This window comes from Mytilus californianus, unplaced genomic scaffold (genome assembly GCF_021869535.1).
Source record: "Mytilus californianus isolate M0D057914Y unplaced genomic scaffold, xbMytCali1.0.p SCAF_2, whole genome shotgun sequence".
Classification (NCBI taxonomy): Eukaryota; Metazoa; Mollusca; class Bivalvia; order Mytilida; family Mytilidae; genus Mytilus; species Mytilus californianus.
In genome coordinates this window covers 83,244,857-83,260,656 of record NW_026262668.1, presented here as the reverse complement: position 1 = coordinate 83,260,656, position 15,800 = coordinate 83,244,857, and the positions used below count along the sequence as shown (strand labels likewise).

At 32.0% G+C, this 15,800-nt stretch overlaps 1 protein-coding gene across 12 annotated transcripts in view; it reads left to right on the top strand.

Annotated features, from left to right (window-relative positions):
- Positions 1 to 12,348, top strand: part of LOC127728273 (transcriptional activator GLI3-like) — a 140,615-nt gene extending 128,267 nt beyond the window's left edge. For all 12 annotated transcript variants that reach the window (XM_052235561.1, XM_052235558.1, XM_052235560.1 and 9 more), the window contains 5 exons: positions 358 to 447; positions 982 to 1,164; positions 1,700 to 1,823; positions 3,070 to 3,147; positions 4,842 to 12,348. In XM_052235561.1, coding sequence (XP_052091521.1) covers positions 358 to 447; positions 982 to 1,164; positions 1,700 to 1,823; positions 3,070 to 3,147; positions 4,842 to 7,426 — 3,060 coding nt within the window. In that variant the 3' untranslated portion in view covers positions 7,427 to 12,348. The remainder of the gene's footprint in view (positions 1 to 357; positions 448 to 981; positions 1,165 to 1,699; positions 1,824 to 3,069; positions 3,148 to 4,841) is intronic.
- The last annotated feature ends 3,452 nt before the right edge of the window (positions 12,349 to 15,800 follow it).

Here is a 15,800-nt window from a genome sequence, read left to right as displayed (position 1 = left end):
AAATATTTAATCACAATCCAAATTCAGAGCTGTATCAAGCTTGAATGTTGTGTCCATACTTGCCCCAACTGTTCAGGGTTCGACCTCTGCGGTCGTATCAAGCTGCGCCCTGCGGAGCATTTTATTTTAGACTAAAATGCGATTTTATTTTTTGCGATATTGAGAAAAATCCTGTTTAATTCATATAAAAAATTTCAAAATGCGAGTTTAAATTATTGCGATTATAACCCTGTCGCATTTTTCGCAATAATAAAAACATCGCAATAATTTCTGAATTTACAGTATTTGAAAGCCAAGGATGTAACAAGGAAGGAATTCAACAATAAGCATTTTAATACTGTAACTGATTATTTATAGGACCAAGAAAAAGAAGAAGGCAATAATAAGATGGAAGAATGTCTGACTGTCACGCCACTTCAAGCTGCTGGAGAGAGACGTAGATCTCAGGTATGCTTTGCTGTAACATTAATAAAAACCACTGATTCAAACGCTGGAAAATCTTATTTTAATATGTCCTAAGAACTTACTTATATTCATATTGAAATAGTTTTACAAAAATACAAATACATTTAAAATTAATAGTAACTACAAAGTAATCTTTCTTTAGCCCTTTTTTCATTGGATTTCCAGGATTACATTTCTCCTGGCTGAAGATGAATATTGCACAGGGAATTGCATTTACATTTGATATTTTTTTTCACAATTTATAATGTTTCCCATATTTCCCAAGCAAATAAAAGGACTGAAGAAATTGGATTTTATTAGAACTGGATGTGATAAGATTTTGATTTTTTTTTATTAAGATAGCATATTTTTAAGGCATAAATCCTTACAACATTGTTCATATATGTTTGATAAGAAGTACCAACTGTTATGTTCAAGGAAAGTAGTCATCACAGGTTAGAATTATTTGTAAGCAAAAATGTTATGAAACTCAGATCATATGTTAATTTATGCAAGTTATGAATGATATATTTACAGGACAATGTTGGAAGTGCTGTATCCCATCAACAGCCTTCGCCACAGAGTAGTCCAGAGGTCAATGTCACATGTAACATGCAACCAGATTTGATAGAGGACCATATTAACACGCAGAATATTTCAACAGACCACGGAATGGAAGAGGAAGAGGAAGTGGATATACCAGAACCAGATGAGGCAGAAGTAAGTTACTGGTCAATTATAAAGTAACAGATGATGTGAACTTCTTGATTTGATATTGTTATCATTTCATTGATATAAAAATAAGAAGAATGAGACAACTTTCCACCAGAAACCAAATGACATAGAAGTTAACAACTATAGATCACCATAAGTCCTTCAACCATGAGGAAAATCCATACTGCATAACATTCTATAAGAGGCCCTGAAATGACAAATGTAAAACAATTCAAATGAGAACACTAACAACCTGATTTATTTAAAAAACAATAAAAGAAAAACAAATATGATAAACAGCAACAAACGTCAACCAATGAATAACAGGCTCCTCACTTGGGACAGGCATATGAAATCCAGTTGCAATTTAGAAATTTGAGAAATTGAAGTAAGTGAACAAATTATTTGTTTAGTATATTTTTGACAAAGAGGCAAGCTTAAACAAATGTTGGGTTTAAACAACACTTGCGGAAAATATTGGATGGTGAATTATATTTTTTGTATGTTAAACACTATTAAAAAGCTATATTTTTCTTTCTAGGTTCCAGGCAGTGGTTCCTCATTAGTAACCAGAACAAATAGATTAAATTCACAACTAACCATGCAGACTAAAAACAGACTATCTGGCAAAAGTCAATTGCCTACCATTACAAGCCAGGAAAACAGTAAGTCTATCTTGTATTCATCACAGAAAAAAAATTGCTGCATTGGCAAAACAAAGAAATTAAATTGAATTAAAGAACAGAGTTATATGTACATTGAAATGACTTTTATATTTTATTTAAAGACACTGGTGACGTATATGTATCATATTCTTTGGAATTAATGGCAACATTTTGTATGTTTGTAAAAAATCCTGTTAATATGAAAATATGAAGATGTTGTATGATTGCCAAAGAGACAACTCTCCACCAGAGACCAAATAATGTAAAAGGTAGGAACAGTTAGAAAAAGCAAATAGTTCATATTTTGAAAGAATTAAAAGTATCATTAAATTGAGATAAAGAACAAGGCAGAATAAGATGTCTCTATGGCCACTGGAATAAGCAAATCAAAAAGACTAGTGCAAAAAAAGCAATATTTAAATTTCTTTTAAGGTTGGACATCCATGTTTTACACACACATGTAGATAAATATAAAATGCATGACCTTTTTAAAAGTAATTTTGTGTTTCCTACAGACAATTGGAAAGAATAAAGGAAATTATATACTTGGATCAGAGCAGAAGGGAGCATTTTTTATATTTTATTGCAATTAAGAATTTAATGTAATACAAACAATAGGGCAACTCAGAAGACAAGATAACTAAGTAGAGTACACTTCTGAAGCAAACTAAAAAGGAAAAAATAGACATTGTAAATAATGAACCACAATTGGAACATGAGAATAACATTCACATTTAGGTTTGTTATCTAGATATAAAAATGAGGAGATGTGGCATGATTGCCAATGAGACAATTATCCACCAGAGTTAAAATGAAGTGGTAATAAGCAATTATAGGCCACCTTACAGCTATCAACAATTAGGAAAACCCATACCGAATAGTCAGCTTATATAAGGCCTCCACATGAACAATGTGAAACAATTCAAATGAGAAAACTAACAGCCTAATTTATAACAAAACAATTTACAAAAAACAAATATGGCAGACATGAACCAACAACAAATACTGTATTACAGGCTCCTGTCTTGGGACAGGCACATAAAGAATATGGTGGAGTTAAACATGTTTGTGAGAGCTCAACCCTACCAAAACCTGGGACAGTGGTGTAACAGCACAACACATTAACAAACTGTAAAAATCAGTTGCAAGTCAAAAATCAAGTGGTTATACAGCAACATGTATTTTTTCTAATCTCAATATGAGTATTGTGTATATATTTGCTTAAACATTCTGATATTTTTAATAGTTAATCAAATGACTGACCTGACTGATCTGAAAAGCTTACAGAAAAGACCACAGCACAAAAGTATTACGGATCTTAAAAGTAAGTTTAGATACAGCTTGTTTTACTTTTTTAAATGAACTCTTTCAATGAAAAGCATTTGAAATTTTTTTTTTAATATGTGATTAATTTTTTTTTTTTAGTAAAACATATAAGTGTTTTTATGTCCCCACTTAGCAAATGAGGTTGAATTGTATGGAGTACAGTTTCCAAAATGGCCATATTTGCCAATTTTGACTTCTGTTGTTTGTAAAAGTCTATCTACATCATCATTTACATAGACAAAGCTATGGGTTTGTGCATGATTTTCATCTTAGAATTAAAGCTTTAATGTATTAGACTGTCTTTTGATTAAACTTTTTTCCTACATGTACACACTTTTCAGAGCCATAATGATTAATTACTGTACTAAACAAGCCTTTATTAGAAATGTGGTCATTGTATTGTTATTTGGTGGCTAAGAGTTTACAGGTTATATAATTAACAGCTGTGTCAGTCTAAATACCTGATATTAATTAACATATCTGAAGTTATTTTCATGCTTAAATGTTTGCAAATGAATTATTTCTAGCAAAATATGGCCACTCGTACTTGGGCTATCTAGTGAACCAGATTTTTGAAAGAAAAATAGGTTATTGATTTGGGGATGTACGGCGGGCGGGCGGGACGCTGCGAAACAGTGTCCGTTCATTAACATGAAAACGCTTTGACGAAATCTTTTCAAATTTAGATATGTTGTTTCCTGTGAATAAATGAAGGTCAAGTTCAATTTATATGATTTTAGCTTTTCTCGTCGTTGAGTCAATAGCCAAAAGGGATACTTATTATATGATTTTGAGTTATTTCCCTTTGAACAGAAATGTAATTTCTATGTCATTTGGTCTTGTTTATTTTGAGTTATTTCCCTTTGAACAGAAATGTAATTAATTAATAAGTATATATTTTTTACTTGATCCTGTTTGGGGGTTCAGATTGCAAATATCATTTTCATTGGATAATGATCTATTTTTATTAAAGGATATATTTCATTACATTACATTGTGAACATAAAGTTGTTGACATTGATAGATAAGTTGTAGATATTAGTTTGTGACAAATGAAAAATATAAAGTTTGATTACATTAAGTGTTTTTAAGATAACAAACATGTGGTAATTATCAATCACAATTATAATTGGAGTGACAGATTTATTTGAAAGTTTTATGTTTCCTAAGTGTTTTTGATGATAAGCTCTGTAGGACAGTATAAATATAGTCTGAAATTTACTGTTCATTATTAGACATTTTGATTTTTCTTTTCTTTGGTAAACTGTTTGAAGAATTTTGTGGTAGGTTTGTTTGTAATTCTGTATAAACTAATTTTCTGAATGCTTTATATATATTTTTAAAATTTGTCTGATGATCCAGCCTACCAAATAACATGGTTGCCATGGCTAAGAATAAAACATAGTGAAAAATGCAAGACATCTTCAAAACCGATATATATAGAGAAAATTTTGACAAAGGCAGATAGTTCAGATAGTCAAAATCTACCTACTGTCCAATGACAGATGAAAAGGAACACAAAAAAGCATGCTGAAGAGGAGTAGAACATACAATATTATAGACAAGCTTATAGGTGATTATATCTTGCCTAATAAAAAACATTTCCATATTACAAAATCAGAAATAAAACTTCTCCTGTTTGTGTGTAAGAAAAAAGCATGCCTTATTCATATTTTCATATTTTACTTTCAGATCGAAATGATTTATTACCAGTTAATAAATTACTACCTGTGAATGGTAATCGTCGGGACAGTAATACAAGTACTATCAGTTCTTATTTGAGCAGCATGAGATCTGATGCTAGTCCTTTTCCTCTCAGCAGCCATTATTCAAGTCGTCGATCTAGTGATGTCTCGCAGGTTTCTAACCGTCTCAGTATAACAAACTCTCCATATGAGTATGACATTACAGGGAATATTCCTATTCATGGACCAGGTGTTCAGATCAATAGCCGACGATCAAGTGAAACCAGTAACATGAGTGATATTGCTGCTCAGCTTTCAAAAGCACAGCTTGGTAGTCATCCTAATCTTGTTGTTACATCTCAAGCAATGACTTTGAGAAGTCCCGCAAGTAAATATGCTCAAGAAAGAGTAGCACGATTTTTGTCTGCAAGACATGATTTAGATGGAGCAAGGACTAGTACACCTTGTCAAACACCACTACCTCATGAGATACCTGGCCGAGAAATTAGGAGAGCTAGTGACCCTGTTAGAACATTGGATCCAAATTTTAGTGCTTTGAAAAAATTACAAAGATTTCATAGTTTGAACATGATGAAACCTCTGCCTGTACCACAGTCCATGAAAAGTTTAATGAATAAAACAGGATCAAATAACACCTTTCATTCATCACGTAGTAGTATTGCTACTGATTACAGTCTGAATGAGAATGATGAGTATGGTTCTCCTGGACGAACTGATGCAGACCATGAGGCAGCACTGGAAGAACAATTAATGGCAGACAATGAAGACATGATAATTCCTGATGACATGCAACGATTTCTAAATGAATGTTATAATCACGGTATACCTAGTAGTTTTCAGGAAATGGAAGCATTGCAGGAAAATGAAATCCATTGTGAGCCTGGTCAGGACTCTATGAAATGCTCAAATCAACAAATGCCGATGGCAGATGGAAGTAATATGCAAATGTCTACAGGTTATTATGGAAACCAAAATGTAAATAATCATGCTATGTATATGAATAATTCACAAGGACAGATGCAAAACAATACAGTGCAAAATGGCAGTATGCAAATGAATCCAATGTGGGATCAAAGTCAAGGTTACAACATGCAAAATATGTCTCAAGGTCAGAACTCTATGCAAAATTCAATGCCTTCTCATTCATCTGGCTCTATGCCATCAAACTCATCCATGAATATGGTGTCGCAAAATTCATCAAATAATATGATGCCACCACCATCATCAAATATGATTCCTCATCCACCATCAACTAAACCAATGCAAAATGGACCAATGAATAATATGCAAATGATGAATATGGGAAATTTGCAATACAGAACGAATGGTGGGAACATGCAAGGGAATATGCAGATGCCACAAAATGGCAACAGGAATTTTGGCAATGGACAGCAGATGGGAATAAATCAATGGCAGATGATGCAGGGCGGTGGCAGTAATTCTCAATTTAATCAGGAGAGATCACCACAGCCACCTAGCATGCCTAAATCACAACAGCGTATGAACATGAGACGCATGGCAATGTCAGCTGGTAATCAGAATATGATGCAAAATCAAATGGGTAATTATCAGAATATGAATAACATGAATATGCAGATGCAAGGAGGACAAAATACAAATATGCAAATGCAAGGACTAAATACAAATATGCAAATGCAAGGAGGACAAAATACAAATATGCAAATGCAAGGAGGACAAAATATGAATACACAAATGAATAGTGGTGGAAATATGAATAATATGCAAATGAATGGTGGTGTAAATATGAATAATATGCAATTGCCTGGAGGTCAAGTCATGAATAATATGCAAATGCAAGGTCATATGAATAATGAACCTATTGTGAACCAGATGCAATCTGGCTTAATGTTACCCCCTCAACCCCCTGTTAATAAACGAGAATCACAGAGCCCCCAAGTACAAGTACCTCATATAAGCACATCACAGATTCCTGCAAGGGGAAAAGCAGCGAATCGTAATCAGATGATGATGCCACAGCATAACGAGATGTTAACCAATCAGAAGAATTGTAACAGTATGATACGACCCAATCAAAACTCTTATAACAATCAAGAAATGTATCAACAAATGCAAGGAAATTTCAGCCAACAAAAAATGACTCAGAATGTCAATCAAGGTGGAAACCATGGTAACATGATTTATCCAACAAATATGTACAATCAAAATGATCCAAATCAGCAGTCAATGTGGAACCAGCAAAACATGAATCAACGAATGGCTAACAACCAACAACAGTATTCCAGTAATCCAATGGAAATGTCACCTGGATGTAACAAGGTGACCAGCTCAACAGACCCTGAAGATGCAGCTCAACCCATCGAAGACTTCATGGAAAACATTAATTCTATATCATCAGAGAATTTGTTAGACAATATGAGTTCAGTGTCAGAGCATACTTGTACAAATACCTACATACCTCCTTCAGGAAATCGTTCCGAGTCTCAATCTTCACGATACTCTATGATGTCTAATAATATGGTTGTTAATGATATGAGCTCAGTGTTGACTCAGTTAGCTCAGGAAAATAAGTATTTGAATATGAGACATTGATCATGTGTTTTTTTTTATATTCAGAATTCATTTGCAGGTTAGGTGAAGTTACTTATTGTTTTTGTTAGAAATACACAATTCATTTAATCGTAAAAAAAAAATCTCGGTTTGGTCAGAAAGAAGATATTTATATTGAAGAGGATGTTGTTTCCTGTAAAAGAAATAATAGCACTTGAAAATGTTCTATGGTGTTATTTTTAGGCAAAACAACATTCAAACATGTATTTAATGGAATGTTGTGTCAGTTTAAAGTCTGATGTATACTGATTGAATGGAGACAATATTTCTTTATACATTTTGTATAAGAGAACCTTATCGTTGGTATCCCAATGATGATTTGGATTTCATAATTTGTTATTGGTTAGTTATGTTAATGATATATAGCGGAAAATAATCATCCTAGTTTTTGTTGAGATATAAGTGAATGTTCTCTTTTCTGTTAGTGCTTCCAATGAACAAGAGCTGACATTTTGCTCTCTAATTATTGTTAAATACATGTATAAATGGAGTCTGGTGCGTTTTTTTATCATGTTAACTGGTGCTGTACAACTATGCAACTTTGACACCTTGAGTATATATATATTTTAATGAGAATTAGCTTTTATCATATATTTTGTACATAAAATAATTAAAGTGCTATTATTTTCAAAATAGATTTTTACTAGAAACTTTTTACATACAGAATTTTTATCATATGTTTTTTAAATGTATATTGTGGCAGTTCAGAAAAATAAGTTCAGATACATTTTTACTAAGGGCTGAAAGTTTTCTGAGGTTTATTAGACATATAGTTTACCAGTTTTTGTTGATAATTGATATTATGAAAAAAAAAGAAATAATGAATTTCATGACATTGTTTGCACTGAATTTATTTAATTTAGACAAAAATACCTCTAAAAAAATGGTGTATGGAAATAATGCTGGCAACAATATTGCACCTTTCACTAATTATTCCAACTGGTAAATTGTAAACACTTTATCCTTATTTATTTCTAGCCATGTAAAACATAAAATAATTCAGCTCTTGACATAATGAATGGTATAAATATCTCCACCATTACTTGTGTTCCTCAAGGTAGCTCAATTCTTATACTTTTCTTTGAAGAAGTATTTTAAAAGTAACAAGTAATGCCAGTCTTGTTATTTTATACTAAATAAGAACAAAGCAGATTCATTTAAGCATGAAATATATATTAGTTTCTGACTTGTTGATTAGAAGATTTTCATTCTATGTTCAAGTATCAATGCTTTAAAAACATGCTATAATACTGGTATACTTTTAGATGAAATTAATATATAAAGTCTAATGTCTATCAAGAATGACTGGATTTATTTTTCTGAATTAGGCAACAGGCTAAAAAAATATGAAAATATATACATTATGTGATTAATACCATATCACTTACATCTATAGATAATATTCATTTGTACAGATATTTTGTGTATATATGATTACTGTAGGTAATATTGTTGAAACAACACAAGCATTTTTTTAAATTGTTTGAATGTCACATGACCACTGTATTTGGTCCTATTAGTTCATCATATTTCTTGTAAAGTTTAAAAAAAAATGCAAAAAACTCAATGTGGTATGCATTTGTATTAGCATCGGCACATCTCCTTTTTACAGAGATTATTTGGCCCTGTCCTCTCTGTCATGGCCTATTGACTTTGAACCTTTTGCTTAGTTTTTGTCAGTTTAGGAGGGGAACCATTAATGGTAATATTTGGTATACAGTTGTATCTGCCTTATCACAACTCATAAACATGGAGATTATTTGACTCTGTCCCCTCAGTCATGGTGTATTAACTTTGAATGTTTTGTATAGTTTTTGTATAATTAAAAATTGTGATAAGGTCAGTTTAAGATGAACCACTAATGGTTAGTCAAGTATATTTGATATGCAGTTGTATTAGCATTTGCACATCTCATTTCCGTGGAGAATATATGGCCCTGCCCCTTCAACCATGGTTAATTGACTTTGGAACTTGAGGATAGTTTACAAGTTTAATGCAAACCACTTATGATGAGTTAATAGTATTTTGGTATTCAGTTGTATTAGCATTAGCACATCTCATATCCATGGAGATTATATGGCTCTGCTCACTCAGTCATGGTCTATTGACTTTGAAACTTTTGCATAGTTTACTTGTTAAAAGTTTGTGACTAGTTAGGTCAGTTTGAGATGAATCACTAATGTTAACTCAATGATATTTGGCATGCAGTTGTATTAGCCTTAGCATGTCTCATTTCCAGAAAGATTATTTTGCCATGCACCCTAAGTCACGGTTCATTGACTTTGAATGTTTTGCATAGTTTACATGTTAAAGTATTGCCATTTTAATTTCAGTGCTTGTATTTTACTATCAAAATTTCATACAAGCAAGACATATCTCTGTGTCAACAGTTTATTTATTAATAGAAATAACCCTTTCAGAAAAATTCAGGATTTAGATGTGACTTGTTAGAATGAACTGGCTACAGATCACATGGTGGTCATGTGACAGTCTATTTTTGAATAATAGAAAAAAACCTGACAGGCCAAGTGATGTTGACATTTTTAATTCATTTTTTTAATTCATTTTTTCAAACAGTAATTATTACTTGGAAAACTAGCATCAGACTGCATATCGATCTTGGTGCTAATTTTAGCTAGATGTTTGAGATCATAAAAAGTCATTTGAGCTTATCATGCACAAGGTAAATATCACATCAAAATATGTTAAAGCAGTATTTCAGTTTGTTGTTTTCTGGTAGTTCTATACGATTACTTGTATAAGTTTGTCCTTATTCAGTATGTTTGCTCAAATTCTGATCTGTTGCTTTCCATAGTAGTATACAACTACAGAACATGCTTCTCACTACAGAACCAAAACAGGCTATGAATAGATGAAAATCATCGCATTCCTTTCATCTTAATACTTATATTACCAGTAGTTAATAATCTGTTTAATACTGACAACTTGTGACTTTAAATAAATTTCATGGATAAGACACTATGAACTCCATGGATAAGACATTATGAACTCATTTTTTTAACATATGAGTAGAAAATTTTGCAGTTGCAGAATTTCCAACATGAAATTGTTATCACACATTGACTTATTTTAAAACAGTATAAGATTAATGAAAAGTTAGTTATTTTTCATACCTGTACATTTTAAAAAATTTTATTGAGTTTTTTAATGCAATCTTTTAGGAACTCTCTTAATGTTAATAGTTGTTGTATCAAGAATCTCAAATATTTAAAAAGGATACTCATAATGTTTTTTTGAGGCTAAATATTAAAAAAAAACAATTTGTGATACTCATTGTATAACACTTTACATACCCAGAAATGCAAAATACTCTTTATTTTTATATCTTGCATATAATACATTTATTTTGTTCACCGATACTCATTTTTAGAGGTGTGTTCAAAGAGTGCCATACTTAGTTCAAAAGTACTAACTTAATTATTAATTTTATGTGTAGCTCTTTAGACTTTTCTTTGATAGATCATTGACTTATGTAGATAAATGATGATTTATAGGATCCTGTTTATATTGGACAATGTTCCACACCTGAGTTGTAACTGTTGTTCTGTTATTGGTTTATGTTACCAGGTGAGAAATGCAGAAAAAGTTTAGTATACAGATTTTTGTAAAAGTACTTAAAACGTCAAGAGGACTACTCTGTGTTTTGAAAGATTGTTAACTTGTGCCAATTATGTTTCCTATGGAAACACCACAGTTCTCTATACTGAATTGATTTAAAGAGGATTAGTCTTGAGTCTGTATAAATTAGGATTTCTTTTTATTTCACATGAATAAGCATAATCTTGTCCCTTTCAATCTTAATTTCAACTTTCTTTTTAAAATTTCAATCAAATTGAATCGATTTTTTTTTTTATTGTGCCATATTGCATTTTGCTTGTACATTCAAGGGTAAACATTATAGCAGTAGATGTCTATCCACATCTTGTGTTATAAGTGCAAGAATATTTCAGATTATAAAAACATGTCTTTTTTGTCATTTTGAAGAATTTTCAGGTAAATATACTTTTAGTCTTGGAAATCATTTCAAAAAAAATCCTACGAAAAAAAAAGAAACACTTTTGAGTTATGCTGAAATGATCATGACTTACAAGTATTTTTTTCATGTGAGATTTTTTGTAAAATGAGTTGCTGGGGTTTTTTTTAGACACTTATCTACTGTTGAACTATATATTAACCTTTAACTGTATTTTACTGTCTTTTAGTATTGTTGGGTATTCTTCTTTTTCTGCAGACCAGCATTTTCAAACCAGCTTTATGATTAATGCAAGTTAGATAAATGTTGCTTCAGTAATTCAACTGAAAAGAAATGTTTCATTTGGAAGAGGTAAATACCAGTACATATTTTTTTTTTGCAACAGAAAACTGTAAAGATTTAAATTCTATAGGGAGCTAGATCATTTTTATAAGAATTACCATGGGGAACTAGCAAGTAAATTTTGGCTTAAGCCACCTGCATCAAGCTATTTCACCTGAACAATATATGATTTGAAAATTAGTTTTTGAAAATTGATGATTGATATGACCTGTAAATATTGAAAAGGTTAAGAGTGTTTTTACTGTAGACCTTTTATGAGAAAGATATCCAAAGGACATGTACAGTATGGTTGTATGATTTACATATCAATGTTTACAAATTTTATATATATCCACTTTGTTAACAGTTCATGAATATTTTCCAATATTATTTTACAAAAAATTATATTGAAAGGCGATTGTTTTGTTCATATAAAAGGAGCTATGCAATTTTAATTTTGATTTGCAGCATTTAAGATCTCTGTCATTTGAATATTTTTATATCACATTTTCATGTAATAACAGAAATGCATTAGTAAGATTGTGCTATAGACAATATGGTTGTTACAGTAAATCATTATTACATAAAATATCGTTTTCTTTCTGCCTGAGTAATTTTTATGGTAGTATGTTTGCCTTGAGCAGACAGGTAGCAAGTTTCGAATAGTATCTTTGGGAACCAATGACAATAAAATAGTTGTTTGCCTTGAGTGTAGCAGGTAGCAAGTTTCTATCTGCGTCTGTGGGAAATGAAAGGCATTAGAACAGTTGTTTGCTGCTACTTCACCATGAACAAGACATGTAAGAAGAGTCCAAGCAAAGCCTTTTAAACAAAAAAGCTTAACTATTGGAATAGTAAAAAGAGAAAAGAAACCCTAACTTTAAGTTAGGGTGTACTTGCAAGTATCAAAATCAGTATAGAAATGCTGTACTACAAGATCCTTAAGTAAATGGAACAAAAGAAAAGATCTACACAATTATATTCTACTTCACTTCGTTCATACGAATATAAAACATTTCTAATTTCTCTATAATAAATAACAAACAAATCTAAAGGATTGAGATGGCACACCAACCAGTTTTAATTATATAATATTTGACATTGAATTTCAATAGAGTCCAAAACGTTTGACTTCCTCAATGAACAGTAACATGCATCTACAAAATAAAAAACAAAATGTTAGAAAAATTGGTATCATGTTAATACATGCAAATTGTTTCGATAATGTACCTGTTGAACTGGTTTTTAAGTGTGAATTAATCTCGATAAATGAAAAAGGCGGAAAACAACCTTTTATAGTCGAGTAGACCGAACTACTTACAAAAAAAAAGCGCAAGCAAATACATAAGCTAAAGTTTCAAAATGAAATAAATTTACATTCTACTTCACATCGTTCATACGAATACAAAACATTTCTAATTTCTCTATAATAAATAAAAAACAAATCTAAAGGATTGAGATGGCACACCAACCAGTTCGATAACAAAGGATATGTAAACAATTGTTAAAGGTTGAGACAATTTGAGACCAGTAATCTGTTCTTCATATTTTCTTTCATGTATCCGTCTTTAGCTAAATCAGATTTCCATCGACCATGAGATTTTAATAGCCTTTCAGATACGCGATTGTGTGCAGCTAAAGATGCACCGCCGCTTCTCAAACTGTGCAAACCAAATTGTTTAGTATTGAACCCCAAATCTGATAAGACTTTAAACAATGTTTCTCTAGCACGTGTATATGATAAAGATTTGTTCTTTTTGCATAATGTGTATGTTTTAGAAGACTTTCTGTAGCTAACTGATCTATAAATGTACTGATCTGAATCGGTAGATATGTCGGCTTCTTGCAAATAACGCTCTAACATAACGACCGGACATGTCTTATTGTGAATTCTTGTTATCACTATAGTACTACCCTGTCTGTAAACGTCAGTTTTGCTACTTTCTATATAAATTTCTAAATGTGATCGAAATAGCTTTAGATTCGTAGCTTTTATATTGGCGAGTTCATTATATCTTAAAAAGCCTGCGTAACCTAATAACATTAGACAGCAAACTCTCATTTTTTTTTCAAATCGTGACCAACGCCATACTTGTCTATAACAGATTTCAAAATTTCAGCAGTAATTGGCTGTTTTTTATTCACTGGTTTTGATAAAAATTTTACGCCGCCTTCAATAATCAACTGTAGGAAAGGCTCGGAAAAAACCACTATAAAGATTGAGTTCATGTTCCCATTTTATAGCATAGAAACCGTTAAGAAAAACGGACTTAGAAACTTCTTTCTGAATCAAATACGACAAATATATAGCAACTGTAGTAACCGAAGCTGGTAATGCTACTAGATCGTAACTTTTACTGGACTGGATGGTCTTGTGTGGACGAGACGCACGTCTGGCGTATTGAATTATAAGCCTAGTACCTTTTGTTAGCTATTATTCGTGTGTTTCTTTGTCCTATATGTTCTCCCATTTATTTGTATTGTGGTCCTGTCATGTGATGTTGTCGTTTTGGTGTTGTGTTTGATGTTGCCATTAAAGCTGGAGGTTTGGCATGCCACAAAACCAGGTTCAACCCACCATTTTTTTCTTAAAATGTCCTGTACCAAGTCAGGAAAATGGCCATTGTTATATTATAGTTCGTTTCTGTGTGTGTTACATTTTTAATGTTGTGTTTTTGTTGTGTCGTTGTTCTCCTCTTATATTTGATGCGTTTCCCTCAGTTTCAGTTTGTAACCCGGATTTGTTTTTATCTCTATAGATTTATGAGTTTCGAACAGCGGTATACTACTGTTGCCTTTATTTACACCAAACTCGGAATCTCTTGAAGGTATAAGTGTAAATTTTTGTTGTTGACATGCTTTAACTAGCTTCTGCAATTGAATGCAAACGATTTTCTTAAGTTTTTCAGTGTTGCCAATGCGAAAAATTAAAATTTCTGCAAAAGAAAAAAAATAATTGTTTGCATATTTCCCATACGCTCTTGTCTTTGTTAATGTAAAAACCTACTGATAAAAGATCTTTCCTAACTTGAGAAGCTAGCAGTTTTGAAGACTCGAAATCTGAATGAATGCCCCAGCCGTCATCTAAATACATTATTACCCTCTGGCCTTGCGAACGCCAATGTTTCACTAACGGCCTTAGAACTTTTGAAAAAAAACCATGCCCTGCGCTGGATAAACCGAAAGGTAGTGCACGAAAAACAAAATGTTTTACTAACTACCGAATTTCCATGCAAATCCCAAATATTTTTGGTGACCTTTGTGTATTTCTATATGATGATATCCTTAGGTTAAATCAGAGACTTTCTATAGTATAGACTGTCCCTGGTTAAATCGAATTTTAACATCAATCCATGTTCTATCTTAAATTGCAAAGCTTCAAACACACCTTCAAATTTAAACTTTTGTTTATCAACAAACTCATTGACATGTCGAAGGTCAAGAATTAAGCGCTCTTTACCTGAAGCATTAACTGAAGCAGTTGAAGGGTTGACAATCATCGGAAAGGAATTTGATCTTTTAATTCCAAAACAGCCCCATTGTCAAGCGGCTTGTTAATGGCGTGTTCGACAAATAAAGCGTGCGAACAAGCAGAATGATTATTCTTCAAATACACTGCAGACGGACTGTTAAAAAACGGAATTAAATAACCACTAGAAATAACATTTAAAACAAAACTGTGAGTTTTCAAAACGCATTTCCAAAAGGCATAATGTTTCTTTAAACTAACGACATAAAATGATGAATCAATTTGCAGACCGGAATTTTTATATTCATAATTTTTATCAAATGAAAAAAAATGTGTACTTTAAAACTCTATTATTATGCTGACTGATGTCTTGTTGAGGTTGGCAGTTTGACCTTAATGGGGCAGTTGTAAGCGAAATGACCCTCTCCGTTGCAGTAATAGCACATAGTTTCCTTTTTTCCTTCAATATCCTCTGCTGGGTGTAGACCTGCTTTGGTGGTTGATTCTTATACCTAGGTGGTTCTTCTGTACGTGCTGGGCCAGGCCCACGAAAAAGCTCGTTCACTGCTGTT